Raw genomic sequence first — 22,148 nt, 5'->3', positions numbered from 1 at the left:
AGAAGTCTTTGTCTGGCCTTTGCATGTCATGCAGATTGTGAACGACGGGAAGCTAATATCGGTTTGGCTTCGACAAAGTCTGACACGTCTCTTGGTCAAGTCACAGCCAGTCAAATCTCCTAATCTGGCGTAGTGACCATCTGGAAAGACATAAATGTCGTGTGGTCTGATCCCAGCTTACTGTGAAGAGCAATCACTGAATTCAACTTTGTAATCATAGTGCTACCCCTCACTGACGAAAACTAATCACATTACTGCAAAGCGTTACTGTTCACTGGACTGGACGAGTGGACAGAAACCAACAAAGGTGCTTTTTGTGTATTTGGTGTGGAGCAGCAAAGGGCGACAGACAGGCAGGGTGTGAACAAAGATGTCTATCCACAAAGGTGCCCTCTCTCATCTGATCCCGACACATCTCTCCTCCAAAGGAAGGGCTGTGCACAGCGTGCAGACGCTGCTAGCCTGCCTCTGTTGGTAAATAATGAATAGGTCACACCTGGTGGTCTCTCACAGGCTCGCTGCAGCCTCCGTCCCTCTCTGGTGGAGGTCTGGGAGTAGGTTTGTGTGTGTGTGTGTGTCTGTGTGGCGAAGGGGTCTAACATTAATCAAAATTCTCCTGCAGTCTTCATTTTTGTTGTGTTTTCTTTAACCTTTAGCTACAGTGTCCTCTCGTGTCACACTCTAAAGTGCTTTAACGGTGTTTGTGCTTTCAGCGCGTGTGCACGGCAGTGACATTGAGACCCAATAAGAAGCATTCGCCGAGCCTCTGTGTTGGATGTGACCACGTAAAGATGCAGCCGGCGACTCGCATCTCCGCAGGGGAGCGGAAATATAGACTTCAATGTGTCCAACAATCCAGCGTCCGTCATCTCGAGAGAGTGTCTTTAATGCCTCGGCAGCACAGACGGCTAAAATTCAATATCATTATTTGCGATCACTTCTGAAGATAAAGGGCCCCGCGTGGAAGATTTCTCAAATACCCAGCCGAGATGTAAAGCATCATCAGTCATGCCAGCAATCTCCCGCTCTATCAAGAAGGCTTGTCTCATTAAAAATACATGCGCCGCATCGAGCTGAAGTGTACCAATCATACGGGCTTTCCATAAAAACTCCTCGTGCTGCTTTACAATCAGCAGGTAATGAGCGGCTACAGGCTAAAGTGGATTTCTTCTAACATTTTGCAACACTCCAGGAAAGGACTCGGGTTAGGTCTAGGAATTTATTTTCATTATCAATCGGTCGCTTTGGATTAATCGATTACTGTTTAGTCTATAAAATGTTCATGTGTGCCCATCGCAAGATTTTAAGGGCCCAGGGTGACATCCTTAAATGCTTTTTTTAAAGTTAAGAATACAAAACGGAGAAAAGCAGCAAATCCTCACTTTTGAGAAGCTATTTTTACCCATTTTTCTGTCAGTGACTTACTGATTAATGATTTACATTCAAAACTCCATGCAGATTTTTGGCGGTTCTGACTCCTGTCACATTTTTACTATAACATGTCCAATGAGTCCAGCACCTCTACTGAAACATCACAATCATAACCAGAAGTCAGGAAGAGCCGTTTCTTGCAGTGTAACACAGCTGTGACGCCATAAATCAGTTCAAGGGCCGTCAGAAATATGAAAATCTGACCATAGTTTCTGTTTTTACAGTTTTTTAAAGCAAACATGCCTTTCAAAGCGGACCTCAGGTTTTGGGGTTCTGAAAATGTATCGAACTATAACACATTATCATATAACAATACCACTATCAGCATTATAACGTGGATTTTTACCAGACTCTCTCTGTTGCTGTCACTCATTCCACTCTCAAATCTGAAACCCACAAAGCGCCTCAGCCTCACCTGTAAACTTGGATTTTTTTTCTTTTTTTTTTTCTTTTTCAGAAGTAGTTTGTTTATTCAAGAAGAAACTCTCCCAGAAGTGGGAGATATGACTGGTTCAGTCCTGCTTATCAGCAGCGCGGGCCGTGTGTGGCAGAGATAGTGTGCGGCGAGTGCGTCACAGAGAGCCGTGTGATTGGAGCCGGATTCAGCAGTCAAACACTGTCTTATCTCTTGTATATCAATCACGGCGCTCTGTGGCCCCTGTGCACACGAGCGCCGGAGCTCACCGCATTGTTTGTTGTAGCAACAGACCTACTCTGAAGTGGTGTTGTGGTGCCCTTGTTTTTTTTCTTTGTTTTATATATATATATATTTTTTTTTTTCATAAAGGTTACTGTTCTGTTGTCAGAGGAGCGGAGAGAGAACAGAGCCCTCAGACTCAGACGAAGCTCGGCAACGGCAAGAATAGAAATCATACGATTGCTATTGACAGCAGCTCCTCCAGTCGATAGTGTTTTTCAGGGTTTTGTGTTAACACAGACGCCACGCGAGGCAACAAGATGCACTCCGCTCTGCAAGATAAACTCTTGTCATCAAGGAATTAGGGTAACTATCTGCTTTGTGTGCTTCTTTTTCCCTCCTCGCGAGCGAAACAACACGGCAAATCAAAAGAGTGTTTACTGGGCTGCGTATGAGGAGAGGTGGAAGTGGAGAACAACGCTGTGTTTCCTGTCTGAGCGAATTGTAAAAAAAAAAAAAAAAAAAAAGAAAAAACTCTTGAATTAATTCTGGCCTGGAAAGCTGGCTCTGCTTACCGGGAGCTTTCCCTATAAACAGCGGAAAAAGGGAGACTCCTGCCCCTCGAGTTCTCTCCATACTTTCCGCTCTGTGTAGGTATGTGTGTTTGCAAACGCTCGCAAACATGCACTTTATTATTCCCTCCGAGGGGTTTTGCTGGACCTGTTGGAGCTCGTTTTTTCCACCGGAGACGTTAATGAAACGTTAACAAAATGTTTGCTTTTGGTTATGATAAACATCTGGGGCTGATCTGAAGACTTGTTCCCATGGTAATCAGCATCCGAATCAGGATCCACCACAGATGTTACTGATTAATGGCGGATCGATTGATGATTTATCGCCATTAAGAGTTTAACTGATTAAAGCTGACAATCAGAGATGAGCACAAATGCATCAGTAACTATCTTGTTACAAATTACGACTACTTGCTAATCAGCTACATCAACATGAAATACAAGGTAACTTGTAACTTTGGTGTCTGTTTTATCTGTTCTTTTAAAGACAAATGTATTCTACTGATTCTGCACCAGACACAGATTGAGTCACTGGTTAAAACAATTTTCGAAAGGAAAAAACGTCCTAACATATTTGATTTATTATTGATAATTATCGACTGTATTTCTAGCCCCCACAATACTTTGCGCAATTATGGGTACAACACGTCCTGTCACCTGACCAAGGCGCTGATCCTCTTTCTTAGACTGATGAGCGCATTTTATCGTTCGTCCTTAAATATGTAGGTCAGCAACTTTATCGAGTGAATATTACTAACACTATTAACACTATTATATATGCAGTATACAGTCCTGCAGGCACAGGGCTGTGACGAGCGTTACCTCAAACCTCCGCGCTTGCAACTTGCCTGCTCACATAGCTGACTTTTGTAACTCTGCAGGCTGATGCCTCCCCCCGTCTTCATCTCTCATTAGACTCATACTTACAATAATAGTATGTAAGTAAATCCAAAGTCCCTTTTGGCAAGTCTTGCCACTCGGCAGCCAACCTGGCAGCGCCCTCAGGCAGTTATTTTGGGCTAACAAGACCAAGCCCCCTATTGAAATGAAAAGGGAGAGAGCCATCGGGATGTAAAAACTGTAGAGACACCAGTGAAATCTGATAGAAAGCTGCTTTAAAGGTTACTTTGCCCTAAAATAAGGTTTAAAACGCCAACTTCTTCTTCTGCTTTGACGTGACGTCTTTGGCTCAGACCACCAGAGCGCTTGAACAAATGCCTGTATTCGTCTAACGCTGGGACGACCTCGCCTCTTTCGATAATCCTAAGCATCAGCGTGGTACCGTCCTCTTCCATACCTGTTAGAAGTTAGTTGAAACTGTCATACATCTCGACTGTCTGCTGGCATCAGTCCAACGAAATGAGCGGCTGTTAAGTTAACAATGAGTTTGATGGCTTATGTTATCCCCCAACATCCGTGGGATATTCTCGCTGACGATTCAAATTCCCCCAAAAATGGTATTAGGGACGGTCCTGATAACATTATGCTCACATGTAATTGCTGAGATTGCGTAAGAATGGCTCACTGGCAAACGAAACCAAAACTGAAACTACTCCATGCCTGCGTATGTTAGACATTAACTTGGGTGGTATAACATTATTGTTACTAAAAGTCGTGATAACAGTAATTTAGATAGAGCCGTAACAGATAAAACTGCAATAAGTCAAACAGAATTGACAGGCTGTTAAAGAGCCCACACATCTACTTTTACTTTGCCTGCCTTGCTTCTGCCTTTTTGTTTGGCTTCGTGTGATCAAGATACTAAATTCTTTTGCCCGAGGCGCTCCTCCATTTTTTGTGATGCGTCTCCCCCACAACGCTCGACTCCGCCGAAGCGAGGGGAGGGGGGAAGAGAAACAACTTTTCTTTTTTTACCAAGTTTAGTTGTTGAGCACAACACTGAGTCTTGAACGCCCGCTATTGACTTGCGTCCCCACCAGACCAATTTAATCTGCGATCCGGCTCGTACAGTGCATCCAGCAAAAGGAATCATGTTATTAAGCCCCCTTAATGAAACAGTCAGGATGGACTCTCCATATCTTCTCGCACTAGAAAAAGCTCATCTAAATGGAAAACACATTGTCTTCATTATTTGCAAGTGTTGAATGAAGGCAGTTGCCATGGTTACAGCCATCGGAGGCTGAAGCCTGGTTTGAGGCCAGAGGGGCTACAGGAACAAAGTGGCTCCTAATGGTGAGATTGTACAAATGGCTCTCTGAGAGGGTTATATATCGCTGGCATTTCCATGTTGGGCCAACACTGTCGCGGCAAAGCAAATGATCAGTTTCACATCATATCCTCGTGTCAGCGCTGGCCCCCCGGTTAATGAAACAGGATAAATCTCACCGAGTTATTTGCTACGTCCACGGCGCAGTCGGCTGCATTTTCTTACGAATACATTTCTAAATGGCTACCCTGCGTTGTTTTCCGATGCATCTGCCTTTTAAAGAGCCGTGCGGAAACTTCCAGTGTACACCAATCAAAATGCAGATTGTCTACACAGCATGGTGTCCACCCTGGAGAATTACAGCTGAATACTAAGCAGGAGAGAGCTCGCCGTTTTTGTTTTTTTTGACTGCTGTTTATGCTTTTGAGATGGAAAGAGGGGAGGCAAGAGCGAGAGGGGAGAGAAACGGCGGCGCTTAATTCATTTTCCTGTCTGAATGTAGGTTAAATTACCTTTAAATCCCACACAGACCGGCACATCGCAGGTAAATGAGTCACTCGGCTGATAAGCGACGGCGAAAGACACGCAGGGAATCAGGTACAAGGTGCCTTTTTCCGCGGAGAGAGACACATTACTAATAATAGAGGAAGTGGTCATGTGGGACTTCCTCCACTCCACGATTCATGTCAGATAATAATTGGTTTACCTGATATGACGCGCCGTGTTTGGACGGCGATGGGGGCAACGGTAAAACAAATTACCAGGGGGTTGACCTTTGGTAAAGCGGTGCTGACCCCACTCAGGGAGGGCCGCCTGACAGGAGCACCAACACCCATCAGTGCCATAATGTGACTGGACGTAGACACGTAGACACTTATATCGTACAACATTTAATACTAATTCCTGCGTCTGGATACATTTATATCAACCCGGCAACCTGCGCATTTTGATTAATTTGGTTATCGTACTTTCCATAACAATGGTCGTCTATGAAAAGCAGTGGAGAGGATATGCAAATTGCTCTAATGCAGTAGTGTTAATGCGGCAGAGACACTTAACAATGGACAATGTTGACTAAAAATAGTATCAAATATCATGTTGTTTTGGAGATTACTTTAATAACACGTCTAGAAAACAGGCAACAAAACTGAGATTTTTAGCCCTGAGTATCGTCTGCAGCCTGACAGTCGAAGCCCAGGGCGTTTTAAGTTAAGACAAGGCACTTTCGGCTGCTTGTAAAGCTCATAGTGTGAGTGAATGTTAACAAACAATGTGTGAATCGGCGTTTTTCTCAGCTATGATACTAGGATCCGATTTAGACTATTCTGTAACGATTAATACTATTTTCTGCTTTTAGATACACTTACATCGACCTGGCACTGTTTGATTAATTTGGTTATCATGCTTTGCATAACAATGGTAGTCTATGAAAGGAGTTTGAAATGATATGCAAATTGCTCTTATGCGGTGGTCTTAATACTTACTTTTATTTAGTTTGATTAATAGACACTTTAACAATAGCTAATGTTGACCAAAACTGCTAATGTGTTTTACTGTCTTATCTCACATTGTGTTTTTGTGGAGAATGTTTTAATAGCAAAACTAGATTCATTATTTTATTACCTTATAAATAAAGCAGGAAAAAAAAAGGGTTTTATTATTGTAAGTGTTGTCTTCAGGTCTCTCAGCCTGTGTGCAGCCTGACAGTCAGAACCCAGGGCGTTAAAGGGTCGTCAAAAACTGCATCAGAACATACAGGATCTGATCTGGACAATTTCTTTCTGCATTTAGAAATCAACATAGCAAATCCCACATTTTGATTCATTTTGTTGTCTTGCTTTGCATAAAAATGGTAGTCCATGAAAAGATTTTAAATGATATGCAAAGTGCTCTGATGCAGTCGTCTTAATACTAACTGTATCCAGTGTGATTAACGATGGATAATGTTGACTAGTAATACTGCTGTCTTATCTCATATCATGTCTTTTGGAGATAATTTTAATGAAACATCTAGATTTAATATTTTTTTAGCCCTGAGTTTTGTCTTCAGGTCTTCTTCTCAGCCTGTGTGCCTGACAGACGAAACCCAGGGCGCCTACTGATAATAAATATGCACTTTCTGCAGCTTGTAGATCTCATTGTGTGAGCTGATTCACAAACGACGAGTGAATCAGCATTTTTGTCAGCTATGACATCTGGATTTTGACATCAGTGTGGCAGTATCATGTCGCCTTAGTGAGTGAATAAAACTGTTAAAGTAAAGGGGCATAAACAGGAGAGTGAAAATCTTGCCTGTGCTTAAATACTTCTTGGAGACACACAAGTTTGAACGGATGCGGCACTTTTTCTGATCGTCAACAGACATACAATCCCACAATTGAGTTTTCCCGTTTGCTGGTGCTTTCAAGCTCCTTTTTTTGTGTCCGACTCGCTTTTGTAAACGCATCAAGGCCCTCGAACACCAGCGGCAGCTTGCTGCGTCTTGTTTGTGCAAGGTTTATTTTCACCCTCGCAAACAGGTTGTTCACAGGTTTGAAAAGAGCTCTGTTTGTGCTCGAGCTGGCCTTAAAGCCCGTTTCATGTCTTTGTTTATCTGAGAAGGAGTTCTCAACTCTCAAGACTTGTTTGTCCTTCCCCGGGCTCAGAAACTCAGCGGCGGCAGCGACTCTTTTCTCTCAGTGTTCGTCATGAAGCATTCATTCATGTGATGAAAGAGATCTCAGGCTTTTTCGAGGGCCCCGGCATGATGTCTACAATATCCATTTTTTCTGTAGATCAAGACTAGATATACTTTCCTAATTTGAATTTAAATCCCTGGGAATTGTCTGCAGCCCTGCGAGGCACGTAGAGCGCTGCCTCGAAGCAGCCTGCCGCTCGATATTATAACACAATTTGTATGTTAAAAAGGTGGCCCCCTGTTGTTTGGATGTGTTTTCTAAGTGTGAGCGTGTTTGTGTGCGTATCGACCAGTGCGGGATGTGTCGCTGACGGGGCAGCCTCTCCGGCCATTGTGTCGGAGGAGGGGAGGCTACTTGCTTTCAATCCATTATTGACTAATCTCATTAGCCGAGGATCCTAACACTGAATGAGCCGCGGAAGCTGACTTCTCTCCCTCCCTCCCTCCCGTCGGTACACACCGATCACGCACGCGCACACAAACACACTCGCTGCGCGCACATATTGAAGGCGCGGAGTGGAGGGAGCCGCTTGTAATTATAGACAGCACTTTTAGAAAGAAGAAGTTTTTTATTGGCCCTTGATTAATCATTTTAATTAAGTGACTGCCTATCTGCGCTTTCCACTGGATTAGCTAATTATATGTTCAGCACTTTTCTACTTGTGTCCTGACATATGTGCATGAGCGCGTGGCCCCCGCCATCTCGTTCCGCCTTTGTCCCAGGGCCACCCTGACAGCCTGTTTGGACTGCAGCTCGTGGATCACGCTCACCTGCGCTCCTCTCCCCCCCCCTAAAAAAAAAAACAGCAGCCGCTTTGCATATCAGCTCGCTCCCTGACAGCGTAATCTACACTGTCACGGCAAAAGGAGATGCAAAGTGTCAATTTGATTTGCACGGGGGATTAATAATAGTCGGGCGATCACGCAGCAGCCGCGCGTTGCTGTTTTTTTTAAGTGTGTTTGTTTGTCGCCGGCCCAGATGACTGACTACAGGGGCCGCCGCACACCTCTGCAGTATCACCCAGCGGTGAGAGGGAGAGAGGAGGAGGAGGAGAGGAGAGAGAGAGCAGACCACTGCAGAGAGAGAGATTCATGATCCAGCCAGCCTGTAATTGCTGATGGTTCAGCAGTTTTCGGGGGGCTGAAACAGGAGGATACAGAATTTCTCGGCTTTTTCCACCTCTTGCAGCATTCATTTCCTCCTCCTCTCTGATCCGGTGCGTCTCTCGTTCTCCCCTCCCTTCTGCCTCTCACACCTTTTTCTCTCTGTCTGTCGGTTTGTCTGTTGGTGTGGGTGTGTGTGTGTGTGTCCCATACACTTTTCTCGAAATGCTACTGCAGGCAGCATTGTTTATGTTTACCTGTCAAGCTTCCCCAACTTCCCTGATGGATGATGTGGAGCTCTGCTGTTTGCCAGCAGCTAGAGACGGGTTGCAGCTAAATGACACCCATAAACATACAAGATCGGAATATTATACGAGCCACGGATCCACAGGTAGAATAGTCCTCTTTTTAATATTAAGGAGATCTGGAGACTGAATATAAGACTTAAAAAAAGGGCAACTTCAACAGTTTTACACATTAAAGAGCACTACTACTCCGGAGAAAGCTGCATTTAATCTAATAAATGACCTCCAGTGAAGTCACTCAGTGGCCAAGTTGCAAAGTGGGTAATGTAGGCGCCCGGTTTTGAAAAGCAGTCCACTCGTCTAGCACCATCCTCCTATAACACTGCTGACTCATCATGGATAGTTTCAATAGCAAAATGACCAAAATTGATTCAGCAGAACTGCATTACCCACAATGCAGCTCAGCCACTGAGTGACATCACTGTAGATACATCGGATAAGCTGCAGCTTCCTCTGGAGTCATAAAAGGAGTTTAAAAAATATTTCACATGTGCAGTAGTTCCCCCCCCCAAGACCTGTAAATGCACCTCAATGTGTCAAATTGGTGGAGCTTCCCTTTAATCGTTGATTTTATCAAGCAAAAATCCCCAGATGGCTGGTTTTGGCTTCTAAATCAGAGAATTTGCTCCTTTTCTCTGATATACTGTTATTCCGTTGTTCAAGATGTGTCCTTGGCCACTCTGGATGTCTGATATTGAATTTTTTGGGAGACTGAATGAATAATCAGCCAGTAAAACAAAAACAACCTAAACCCCTGATATACTGCTTCACTAATGACATGGCCTAAGAAACCTCTCAATCTCACCCTTCGTGTGGTGACTTGTCGTTTTTAGGTGTTCGTATGTGCTCAAAGCAGCCTTCGATGACACGTAATGGTATAAATAAACAACTCGAATTACAAAGTGTTTGTGGAGGCTATTTTTTTCCCCCCTTAGCTCATATGAAAGAGATTATGTGACGTTTGTGCGTATGTGTGTGAAAGGGATGAGGCCGCTATCGCTTCGCTTGACAGCATAAGTCGTGAATTGCATAACGCCTCCTCTGTCCTAGCATTCAATATTCATTTGATGCTATTTTTAGCGCGCTGTAAGATTATATAAAATGCGACTTACTGTTCTACAAACATGTGATCCGCATCACTTGAGACTGCACGGATGCTCTCCAGCTCGCCCTTTTTTTAGTCCTTCACGTGCCACACAACACACAGGAGGACGGGATCGGGTGAAATGATGTAACTTACGTCGGGCGAGATAATTCAGGATGCCCTCCACTTAAGAGGGGAAGATGTGCACAAAAACAATATTGAATAAGCGTCTCCGCTGTTTTGATTGAGGACTCTGCTAAGTCTATCTCCTTTTTCTCCCCAGACACATTCTTCACGGCCGCACGTGAAATGAGAGGCTTCCCGATTCATTTACACAAAGGCAATCAAAATGTGGCCGCAATATCTGGCAAATTAGAGCAGAGTGAGCGGTGAGCGGTGAGTGGTGAGCGGCTTGGTCTGTCCGATCAGGAGGTCTGTCTGTTGCATGGGATTCATCACATGCCTGTGTGTGTGTGTGTGTGTGTGTGTGTGTGTGTGTGTGTGTGTGTGTATTTGCCCCCCCATGTGTAAGATTTGTGACACAGATTTACGGCAGCCTGTGTCACCTAACCCCTAAATCAACCCCCCACCCCTCCTTAACATACAGACACACTCTGCCTGGTCACGGACGGGGCGTGTAGGACGGCGGCGGTGGCTGTGGGGGCAGTCAAAAGCCTCCTCTCAGTGGATCAAGCGTCCGCCTGTCTGGTAATGTGTTGTCATTGACCAATTAGGAAATCCAGATCAAACAGGCGCAGGGAATGGCCCCTCGCTGCCCCTCTCCGAGCACTCTGCTCTTTTTAATTGAGCACATTTGTGGAATGAGAGGCTTCTCCCTGGAGGGAGCGATGGCTGCAGATACGAGCAAGCTGTTAACACAGGATCAGTCCGCTCAGCAAGGTTATCAGACAATCTGCTGATATAAAAAATATATCTTTATGAGTCATGCCAGTTAGAGGATCGTAATGGAAGGTCTGCAGGGTGGAGGAGGGGAGTGTTTTTCAGAGGAAGCAGGTCAGTGACGGGTTCGGATGCAAAAACATGAGAAATTAAAGAAGATGGTGGGTAAACAAAGCTGTTTTCTAATCGATCATTCATTTACACTAAGACCGTATAACTGACACGTTTCACGTTTTGGTACATGATTAAAACACAGTGGAGGTAACGAAGTCAGCTAACTGACTCATTTGCTAACGTTAGCCACCCAGAAGCTACTCGTCATTCCAGACATAGTAAGGCTGCGGCAGACTCAAATCCCTTGCATGTATTAGTTTAGGAATAGAGTGTTTTATTGCTTATGAAACGCACTTTTCATTTGCAAGAGGAAGATTATGTTTTTCATCTTTTTGAGGATATATAATCTTTGCCTGATTATTGGATTTAAGCCCGGAAAGAGCTCTGAGAGGATTCTCTTTGTACAGGAATATCTTGACTTGGAAAAGCTCCAAAATGTAGACTATATAACATAATACATTTAAAATATGAACTGAGTAATCAAGGGACAAAACTTCAGTTTTTAATATGGTACAAAAACGTCAAAGTCCGCACCAACAGAAGCTCATCTCTACCACGGAAAACACTGCTCCTCAAACGCCTCATTAGTCGTCCCACCTATAATTCTGTGATTTAGCGACATCACACCACGTCGCCATGACACACATTTGCATAGTTTATGGCAAGCAGTTTGTTTGGCACCTAAGAATTAATTCAGCACAGCTGCTCTGTTGTTGTTGTTAGCGGTGCTGGCTCAGGCGTGTGTGAGCTGACCAATAAGAGGAGACTGGGTATTGAGGAGGGGGCGGGCCTTAAAGAGACAGCAGCTAAAACAGAGCATCTCACATTATTACTTATTCTAGAAGTAACCCAAAATAAGATGAGGAATTGTGTCCTTTAGGTGAAATTATCCAGCTAGAAGTGCAAAAATGTTCTGGTTCAAACTCCTTAACTGTGAGGATTCTCTGCTTTTCTCTGATTTAAATCATTTTGAGCTCAATGTCGTTGGATTTGTGGACAAAATAAGCAGTTTCACGACGCCTCTTTTGCCTTTGTCAGGTTTTAAAGGGCATTCTTTGACATTAAAGGAGTCATTAGGGAGATTAAACAAGCGATCGATGGATCAAAGCGATAATGCATGGATTAATAGATGATCACGATGTCCAGTGGCCGCAGCCGGGATACAGAAACCCTACCCATGAAATTTTAAAATAGAGTTGTCAGCGAGGTCGTAATAGGTGCTGTCAGTTTGATGGTGTGTCTTCTCAGGCTTCTTGGATGAAACAGAGAAAGCTCATGTTGCTGCTGTCCGTCAGCATCGGAGGCAGGTTGAGCTCATGCACTATTTCAAAATCTCTCCCACTCACTCTCTCTCTCCCTCTCTCCCCTCCCATTCACTCAAAGTCACAAAAGGCCAAAGGTCACCGGCACAATGGAGACGAGGAGGTCCTCCACCCGCCTTCGCCCACACCAGCAACCCTGTCGAAAACACACACGCGCACACAAGAAAAACACGCGACTGCGCCCGTAACTTATCGCCGCGCACCTGCCGCACGAACACGGACGCCCTCGTGTTTCTCCCTTGCAGCCTTCTTTGAATTCCTTCCCATGTATCTTGCCGGCCCGCCTGTCACTCCTCCCCCCGGCGCTATCAGTCTCTCTCTCTCTCTCCCTCTCCCAGACCTCATAATGGCTCCTCCTGGGTAGCGGCTGCGGCTCCCGCTATTTCAAAGTTTTTAGCTGGCCCCGGATTAAGCGTGGTATGTGGAAAATGAACAGCCACTCACAGGAGGGACACATGAGCTGAATGCATAATAAACCAGGAGACTGGCAGGGAAAGGAAAAAAAAAAGAAAAGAGAGAGAGAGCACAGAAGAGGAAGGGGTGAGGAGGAGGGGGAGTCAAACACTCACAAGTTGTCTGAAACATTGTCGGCACCTACGCGGCAACAATATCGCTCACCCCCAAAAATGGAAATAAAATGCCTCTTTGACTTTTCCTCAAAGGCAATTTTCAAGACAGAGTGTTTTTGGCGGGGGGTAGAGACGGCTCTTTCTGTGAGATATCGAGTGCGAATATCGCCTCGTATCGCAACAGTTAGCACGGCTTTTTTACGCTCGGCTCGCTGGTTTCATCATCCTCACATGCCTCCCCTGAAATTCCTGGAGGATTGCGGAGAGAGCAGAGAAAGAGAGAGAGAGGGGAGCTCAGCGGCGGGCGGCGAGGCTGATCGAGCACCACAGGCGCACAGAGAGAGAGAGAGAGACGGAGAGAGAGAGAGGGGCTAGCCGGTTAGCCGCCGTAGCACCACGCTGCTCTGCATTTGGTGGTGGTACGACACGCAGTCATGTGGCTCATCTGTGCTGCCTCCTCCGGCGCCCCGAGGGAATTGACCTCCTCCTCCACCTCCTCCTCCGCCTCATCCACCCTCCCCTCCCCTGCTATTAGCGCAAGGGTGGAAGGAAATTAAAAGAGTAGCTGTTTGGAGGGCACACAGGAGAAGGGAGAAAAGGATGCTCCTCATGTTTTGCATGTAGCCACCTCCTCTCCGGGCGAGTTGGATTGTGGGTGGGGTGGCTTTGGTGGTGAAGAGAGAGACCGCCCCCCACCTGCCTTTGTCCCCTTTTTTTGTGTGTGTAATCGCAGGCGGCGTAGGCCTCGGAGACTTGGTGAAACGTTACCCTTGGTTAGAGAGGAGATATTGCTTAGGCCCCTCTATGATCCCCGGCCCTCTGTTTTTTTTCTTCTTCTGCTGTGCTGTAGCAGCAGCAGCAGCAGCAGCGACAGCAGCAGTGGTGGCGGTGATGGTGGTGGTGTGGGCTTCAACCGACCCCACCCTCCTTGCCACCCCAACCACCATGCTCCCTTTGCTTTTCTAATCACGCTGCAGATGTGCCTGATGGCTGAACAATCTCTGTGTACTGAACGTGGGGCTCCCGCAGGAATCCAGGAGGCTTGCTTATGTGAGCTGTCATGAGAAAAAAAAAAAAAAAAAAAGTGAGAGGGCAGGGAGGAAGAGACGGAGGGGAGGGAATGTGGGTCTGCGAGAGAGAGAGAGAGAGAGAGAGAGAGAGAGAGAGAGAGAGAGAGAGAGTGAGAGTGGAGTGAGTTAGAGGAAGAATGGGAGATGGAGAAAGACAGAGGGGAAGAGGGAGAGATCAGTGAACAGCGACCAACCCAGCAGGGCTCCTAGAATTGAGTGTGTGTGTGTGTGTTGTGTTGTTTGTGTGTGTGTGTGAGTGAGTGAGTGAGTGGCACAACTGCGAGCCCACCCTCGCTCACGGTTGCCGCTGGAGCTGCAGACCAAACCACATTAAATAAAAGAATCCATTCCCAAGCCTGTTAAGGAGCCATGTGGGGAGGTGTGTGTGTGTGTGTACGTGTGTGTGTGTGTGTGCGTGTGCGCACTCGAGTGGCTGCGTGTCCATATGTGTGTGCAGCAGAGAAATGGGGGGTGGAGGGAGGGGGAGGAGGTGATGGAGAAGGGCTGAGGGGAGGGGAGGTAGAGCAGGGAGGTGGGACAGGCAGGAGGCAGCTCATATTATCCTCCGTGCCAGCTCTGGATGGAGCCTGCCGAGGATTATGGCACATTCTGTAAGGCAACAATGGAAGCGGCGCCGATTCGTACACATTTCCATCCGCTCTGCTTTTTCCTTCCGACGAACAAACACAGCTTTGTCCCCCCGCTGCCCGCCTGGCCCACTCACCAGGCAGAGAACCAGGCAGACACCTGGAGTCCTAGAGCTGCCCTCTCCAAACTAAACACCCCCCCTACCCTCGGCGCGCGAGAGAAAACAGCGTCTCCGCAATGTTGAGATAATTAAAGGGGAGCTTTCACGCCGGCCTCGGCCGACAGTCGGAAGAAAAACAAGACATATCTCGGAATCAGAGCTCATTAAAATCATGAGGGTGAAGAGATGCTTCCTCCCCCCCTCCACCCCCCCTCCTCTACCTCCTCCCTCATCTTTATCGCCCTTAAGCAAGTGCTGCAAACAGCCGAGCCCCAGTCAATGATGGCGCAGATTAGCCCTTTATTGCCTAATTCACCTACAAAAGGCAACTCACGGGGAAGCCATCACCTTGAGCAGCGAGTCTCAACGTGAGGTGCGAGGAGCAATGCTGATTCCTCCACTCAGGCCACCTTTAATAGTGTCAGCGGTACTATGGGCATTCGATTAGTGAGGTGTGTGTGTTTCCCTGTGTGTGTTGGTTGGTTTGGGGGGGGGGGGGGGGGGGGGGGGGGGTGTTTCACACAGCTCTGCAGAGGTGTAACACCCCGCCTGTAGTGTTGTTGTAAAGCACATTAGGAGTGACTGAGGGTGTTGTTATGGTATCATGATGCCGGTCCAGCACTCAAGGGAAGGTGAGAAGATCCAATGCGTGTGTGTGTGTGTGTGTGAGTGTGTGTGTGGTCGGGACGGTGGCCAGCGCGGCTTGCTGTCTTTCTGCTCCTGCAGTCACCCACAGTACTGTGATCATGTACTGTACTTTGGCCGAGCCCCTCCAGAGGCAGGAGAAGTGCTGTTGTATAAAAAAAAAAGAAAATGTGTTATTGTTACTTCACCTTCAACTGTTGGCCTGTTTACAATCCGCCGTTGGTTTTTTACAAAATCTGGGTGAAGCTTTGGGCTCTGAGAAGTGAAGACGATGCAGGAGTGTCTTAATAAAAGAGCAGTTTGCAAGATATGGACAGAATTTTTACTTTACAAGGACGAGATGTCTTCTGAAGTTAGCATGCTAACCTTATAGCCTCTGTCGGTCTTGGAGGCTTTGTTCAGTCCAGGTCTTGTGTCCAGCCGTGTTCACTCTCTCGTCAGGCTGCCAGATCTTTGCGATCCGAGCTTACGTTCCAGACAAAACGCTAGGGCTAACTGAGCTACGAGCTAATTAGCTAACAGTAGCTAGTTACGGCCAAGAGCAGCAGTTGTCACTTACTCTGTTTGTATGCCACTCTCTTCAGATTTTTGAATTCTTCTAATGTGTCGGTTGCAAAAATGCAGATTGTATGTAAGCTTATGAAAAAAATACTTCTACCCCAGCAAAAAGTTTCTTAGTGAGTTTATGGGCTGAATCACTAGTTTAAAGTCTTCTTGAACACAGTATTACAGTAAGATAGACGATAAAGCAGGGTATGCTTTAGAGGCGTTGCTACCTTGCGATTGAGAGGCCGCTGCTAGTTCTCAGTCAGATCCAATCAGGACATCTTCATATATGGTCACTTCTGGCTCCTAAAAAACACAATGGCGGCAGCCTTAAGGCCAGACTCAAGGCTTCAAACTGCACAAGCCAGTGGGTGACGCCACCATGTTCCCAGATCTTGGGTCGTGATTAGCACAATGTTATCATGACAAATGACCAAAAGTATGAAAATTGGGTTTTAATAAAGTGGAAATATCCCTCTAGCAGCACTCTGCCCGGCCTTGGAGTAGCCTGACTGCCTTTGATTCACAAGCCATTTATATGAATAAATTAAATCTGTTTACCACTTCCCTGTGCCATGACAGCTCAGCTGAGAGACTGTGTAAAGCGGCGAGGGTTCATGATCCATTTGTTCTGCTGTGATGGTGGGATAAAGCTAATCATTGTCTACTCTTCTCCCCCTCAGACTGTTTTTCATCCCGCAGAGCTGAACTCGTCTACGTTACATTAACAGGCTGGAAAAAGTCTCTTTGAAGATGCGAGGTTGGGTTTTTGGGGCGTCTGGAATAATGTTTAGATTCGCAAACTGTGCGATTGTGACAGTTCAAAAAGCAATCCCTCTTACTTACCGGGGATAACGTTCTGCTTTAGTGTCTTCATTCAACATTATTTAGCATCACCGTCTTCCCTGTCTCCGCCGCGGCACAGTTTTGTCATCAAATTAAAGCCGCAGCCCTCTTTTTCTGAGGTGCACTTATGTAACGTGATCACGTAATGAGACAAACATGGACCCTGCCTGACGGGAGACAATCCTCTCCTTCGCGGGGTGCCGCGTGGAAACAAAGCTTTTTAAAGTGGTGGTACAGGAGGGAAGAAAAACATTGTTTTTACCCTAGAGGTGGGCTGATAGCACTGTGAAAAAGCCCATTTGAAGAGGTAGGCCTCATCTGTCACCGGGCAATGGAGGAGGCAGCCATGCAGAAGCCCCCTGATTATAAAGAGATAATTTCATCCAATCCTCCGGTGGTGCTCCATCACCTTGCCGCCATCCTCCACTGCCTTTCATATTTGTTCCCAGCCTGCATCTCCTCACCCGTTTCGTTTTATTACAGCTCCCACTCAATACATATATTTTGGCTCCCCCTTGAATAGGGAAGGAAAGCGGGTCTCCCTCCTCCCCTCCCACCTCTCCATCCCACCCTCCTTCGTGTGTCTTTTGTTGTGCAGGAATCCACGGCTCTCAACTTGTTGTGTAACGCCTGCCGCGCACATTTTTATTAAATTAAGCTCGAGTAACGCATGTATCCGCACCGGTTTACCCCCTCCACCCCCGTCAGAAGCGCTTGGGAAGGACTTCTGGGGATAACAAGCTGAATCAAGGCAAATAAGTTCACATTAGGTAATGGCGCAGAGAAAATAATAAATGATAACATCTGCGAGATGGAAAAAGAGCATGTAAATAGAAGGGGGGGAGGCTCATAATTGCATCTGTTGTCATATCTCCACAGCATCACGGGTTTAATCTTTAATTTGGCTCTTGTTAGTCATTAAAGATATAACAAAGGACTGGTGTTTAATTAGAACAAGTGAATAACTGAAAATTAAATTACTCCCCAGCGCTGTGTCTTGTACTTTTAAAAAAAATTTAAAAAAATAATCCCGGGTAGAGTATATATGTAAATATATAAAACACAGGCAGCGAGGTCAGAGGAGCCATTACAGTGTGTGTTTTAAACCGGGGCGGTGAAAGGCAGCCCAGCCTTCTGTTTTTTTTCTTTCCCCCCTCATTTTAACTCACTGTTGGAGGTAAGAGAGATGACATCGAGAGAGAGAGAGAAAAAAGGCAAGGGAAGGGCAGGAGGAGGGGAAGGGAGACGGAGAGAGCAGGTCGACTCGCTCATCAATAACCACAAGGTCAGACAGGCAGTGCCGGGCTGAGTGGGCCCTGTTAGGAAGCAGCAGCTGAGGATTTGTAGAGCTTGTAAAGGCTTAAAGCAACACCGCTCCGCCTTCTTTGTGCCACTAGCCAGGCCTTTGAAGGGCCAGGGAGACACCTGCTGGTGGCTGAGGGGCATGATGGATTCCAGGGCCGTCCCCTCGATGTGGATCGGCTCAGTGTCAGCTGGCAGAGAGAGGAGACTGAAGGGGGAGTGTTACAGCAGCAGCAAACACCAGAGGGATGTAAAGGAAGTCAGTGCAGGAACATATATCATCCCTCGTGGGGAGGCTTTTTGTGTGACTGCACTGTTTCCATTTTAATGCTTGTAATGACGATGTTGATGCATTTTTCAACCATTTACGTGCATCATTTTTTTTTTTTGCCGGGATAGTCTCTTTGAATCAGAATACAAGACAGAATATATTGAATCAGGTTGGTTGTCTAGTTATAACTAGGGTGTCGCTCATGTTGACACATACCTCTGCCTAGGCCCAACAGTCCACTTTAATTCAATCATGCCTAATCCAATACCAAGTCAAACATATTTAAAGCAGCAAGGTGCGACTTCCTGGAGAAAGACAGTTGAGTTTTGAGTGTCACCCCCAGATCTTAAAAAACTGACACTTTTGATTTGTGGATCAGGTTGGAGCCGAAGTAATCTGAAGCTGCACCGAAAGTTTATGGGGTCTATTCTTGCCCGAGATCCGTCCTCCATCCAAGTTTGGTGGAGATCCATTCAGTAGTTTTTGTGTAATCCTGGTTACAAACCAACCAACTAACTAACAGACACAGGCGAAACTTTATAATCCTGCCAATAAAATGCCAAACATTTGCTGGTTCTGAAATGCGAGGCTGATTTTCTTTGGTATCTTTGATTGTAAATGATGAAAGAATTGGGTCAAGGTTTGATTTTACATCCAAGATTAATTCCATCTCCTTTTTTTCTTTTAAATGTCATGACACGTTATAGACCAAATGACTAATCGATCGTGAAAACACAGAGTGTGTTCGTCGCAGCCCTAGACACTGCGGTGTAGTGACACCTCCCTCGAGCCTCAGAAGGCGCTCTCTCCGTGAGATATCAAAAATGTCAACAAACAAATGCTTTCCGCCCGCGACGAGTGTCGGAGGAAAACTCCTCAGACATCTCTCTTTTTCTTTATGAGCCTTTCTAATTTATGGAGAGGAATGCACTGGTGTGCCCTCGTCTCCTCTCAAGTACAGGCATGAGCAGCTCCAATAGGTAGCATAAAAGCTCTTTAGCTGTCTAGTGGAGTAGATTACTGGCCCTGCCGTTAAATCCAGCTAGAGACCCCTAAGTGAGCATTATCAGTGTGGTGCAGCATGCTGCCTCCTCTCGCTCTCTGTCTCTTCTTTTCCTCACCGGCACTCCGTGCACTGAAATTTCTCACTGTGCGATGGTAATGGAGAAAGATGGCGTTTGGAGGGGAGGGGGGGTCTGAGTGTTTGAGTGAGAGATGATGCACAGCGGGGAGAGATGCCCCTGCAGTAGCAAGAAGGGAAAGATTGAGATAGAGGAGGAGTGAGGAGGAGGAAGAGGAGGAGGAGGAGGACACTCTCTGACACCACCCATATAGTATGTTTGTGCTTATTAACTCCCATGAAGCTGCGGGTCACTCTCGAGTTACGGCCGACACCTCGGGCGTGATATTTATTTGAATGCTGACGTCAAATCAGAGCCCTCCGGCGGGTGAAGTTGATGACCTTTTAAATGCGGCTTGTAATACTTTCTTTTTAACTCGTGATGATGTCGCGTGGCGTGTCAGATCGCGGCCCCTTATTGTTTTGCCTTTGCCGTGAAAAATTATTCCTCCAGAAGAGAAAAAGAAAGAGAGAGAGAGAGAGAGAGAGAGAGAGGAAGAGGTTTTCCATAAGCCGCCGTTCCAAAATCAATAGTGCGCTGTAAGGGGTTTTGTTCGAGGAGGAGGAGGAGGAGGAGGAGGAGGAGGAGGAGAAGGAGGAGGAGGAGGGAGAAGTGAAATGTAGAGCATGTCTGGGCCCAGGGTACAGATAATTGTTAACCAAAGATTACATAATGGCTAAGTAATGTAAACAGAGAGCCGCATGCCAAGTTAATGTTCTCACAGGCCGGGATGGAAGGGCTTCATGCAGTTTTTCTGAGATAATACTGACAGGCTGGCTGGCTGGCTGCGCGCATGTGTGTATGTGTGTGCCTCCACCTCTGTTCGTTTTCACCCCGAGGTGCTTTTTAAACATGGTCAGACATCCTCTCTAAGTCATCCCAGCGTGTGTGTCCTCTCTCTCTCTCCGAAAGGCGCGTGGCGGCGTTAGGGGCAAGCGCCAGGGCTTGTTAAGGGTGTCACAGGAGCTGAGAGGGGAATGTCATCCTTTGGGCTCCTCTGAGGTGCTTGTCACCTGCCAAATCAATATCTTCCCAGCTCAGCTCACAAGCGTGCCACACACACACACACACACACACACACACACACACACACACTAAACTGCAATATCCTGGCGGTGACGGGATTGGCAGTTTTTTTTCTCAGGAAAAGAGGCGAGCTTTAACACGCGCGTGTGTTTGTGTGTGTGTTTTCTCTGTTGCAGAGCGCTCCGGTTTAATGGCTGGCAGGTAGAGGCCGAAGAGGGACAATCAACATGAACTCGATTCCGTCGATGGACAGACACATACAGCAGACCAATGACCGTCTGCAGTGTATCAAACAGGTGAGTGTGCGGCGCCGGCTGTCTGCTGTCTACGAGGTTCGATTTATATCATTACCTGAAGACTTGACACATGAATCACACGGAGGCAAAATTTATGCCGCCTATTACGTGTTGCACAGGTGGAAAGTGGCAATTACATTTACATAAGTGTTGTAGTAGTAAAATCTGGAGGTAATGGTACTTTTTAAAAGACTTACAGCGAGGGGAAATTGTTGAAGAATCTTCTGAAGCTAAAGATTTACAAGGTTAAACAGTACAGTAAACCTTTCCATGATTATAGTATATATTTATACCTCGATACTTACTGGAATTGCAGACTTTTAATTTTTCTGGTAAAGAACGACTTCTACTAAATTTCAGTCAGTCGGCAGCGGGATGTGCTGTGATGTAAACATACAGTAGGTTATGTGCAGCGTAGATACTTTGCATCATGGCGCTGACGTCGTCATCGAGAAGAGCTCGGCGCAGCGGGAGGGTGTAGATTCAGAGCCTGCAGCTGGATGCTCGGTGGAGACGGCGCTTTTTGTAAGTGCAGGATTGAGATGAGCGGCGGCGGCGTAAGTGGCACGATGCTACGCTGGATATGTGTCGGGTGGGAGGAGTTTACCACGGGGGCGGAGCGCCAGACTCGGCTTCTGGAGCTCCATCGATTAGTTGTTTGGTTTATAAGATGTCAGAAGAGGGTGAAAAGTGTCAATCAGTGGTTCCCAAAGCCCAAGTTGACGTCCTTGGATGGGCTTTTTTTTTGGCCACAACCCCAAAGACATTCAGTTTGATGTCATAGAGGAGGAAACAAAAAATATTTACATTTAAGAAGCTGGAATCAGATAATTCTGACTTTTCTCTCCCTTGAAAAATTTATCAGACTAGTTGCATTTTCATCAAAGTACTTTGTGTGACGCTAACAACAATTTGAAATGATTACTTCTTCAACCTCCTCACCCAAAATAGAGCCCCCACCATGTTCAAGATGGAACAAGCTTTCTTAGTTACTGACACAAGTTGACATTTCAGACATATGATGTTTACACCGACGCAGCTTTAGGACAGATGTTTCATTTCCATATCTGCCCTCTTGGTGGATTTCTCTGGGAACCCCGATTCGTAAAACAGTCTGGATGCTGTGTAAAACATGAATACAAACAGAACACAAAGCCTTTTTGACCTTAAATGCAGTTAATAAGACAGGATATTTCGTGTTCCAACTGATCAACTTTATCGTTTTTATGATAAACACTCTTATGAACGTGCTAAACACAGAGTGAGAAGAAACCACAGCGTCACAACCTTTTCAGAATCAGGTTTTTGGATGTTTGCTTTGCTGTTGATATAAAAATGCAGGTAGCGATAACTCCGGGTGACCTTTTCTGAGTTTGCACACACGTGTACACAGTG

General features: G+C 46.2%; 1 protein-coding gene across 2 annotated transcripts in view; it reads left to right on the top strand.

The window, feature by feature from the left end:
• The window catches only part of LOC115571265 (zinc finger MIZ domain-containing protein 1-like), a 128,385-nt gene that overhangs the window by 63,980 nt on the left and 42,257 nt on the right, over positions 1-22,148 (top strand). For both annotated transcript variants that reach the window (XM_030400550.1, XM_030400551.1), the window contains exon 3: positions 20,634-20,753. In XM_030400550.1, the coding sequence (XP_030256410.1) occupies positions 20,685-20,753 (69 nt within the window). In that variant the 5' untranslated portion in view covers positions 20,634-20,684. The remainder of the gene's footprint in view (positions 1-20,633; positions 20,754-22,148) is intronic.

Source organism: Sparus aurata, chromosome 20, assembly GCF_900880675.1.
Source record: "Sparus aurata chromosome 20, fSpaAur1.1, whole genome shotgun sequence".
NCBI lineage: Eukaryota > Metazoa > Chordata > Actinopteri > Spariformes > Sparidae > Sparus > Sparus aurata.
The sequence above is the reverse complement of the archived record's forward strand: the minus strand, read 5'-3'. Positions and strand labels throughout refer to the sequence as shown.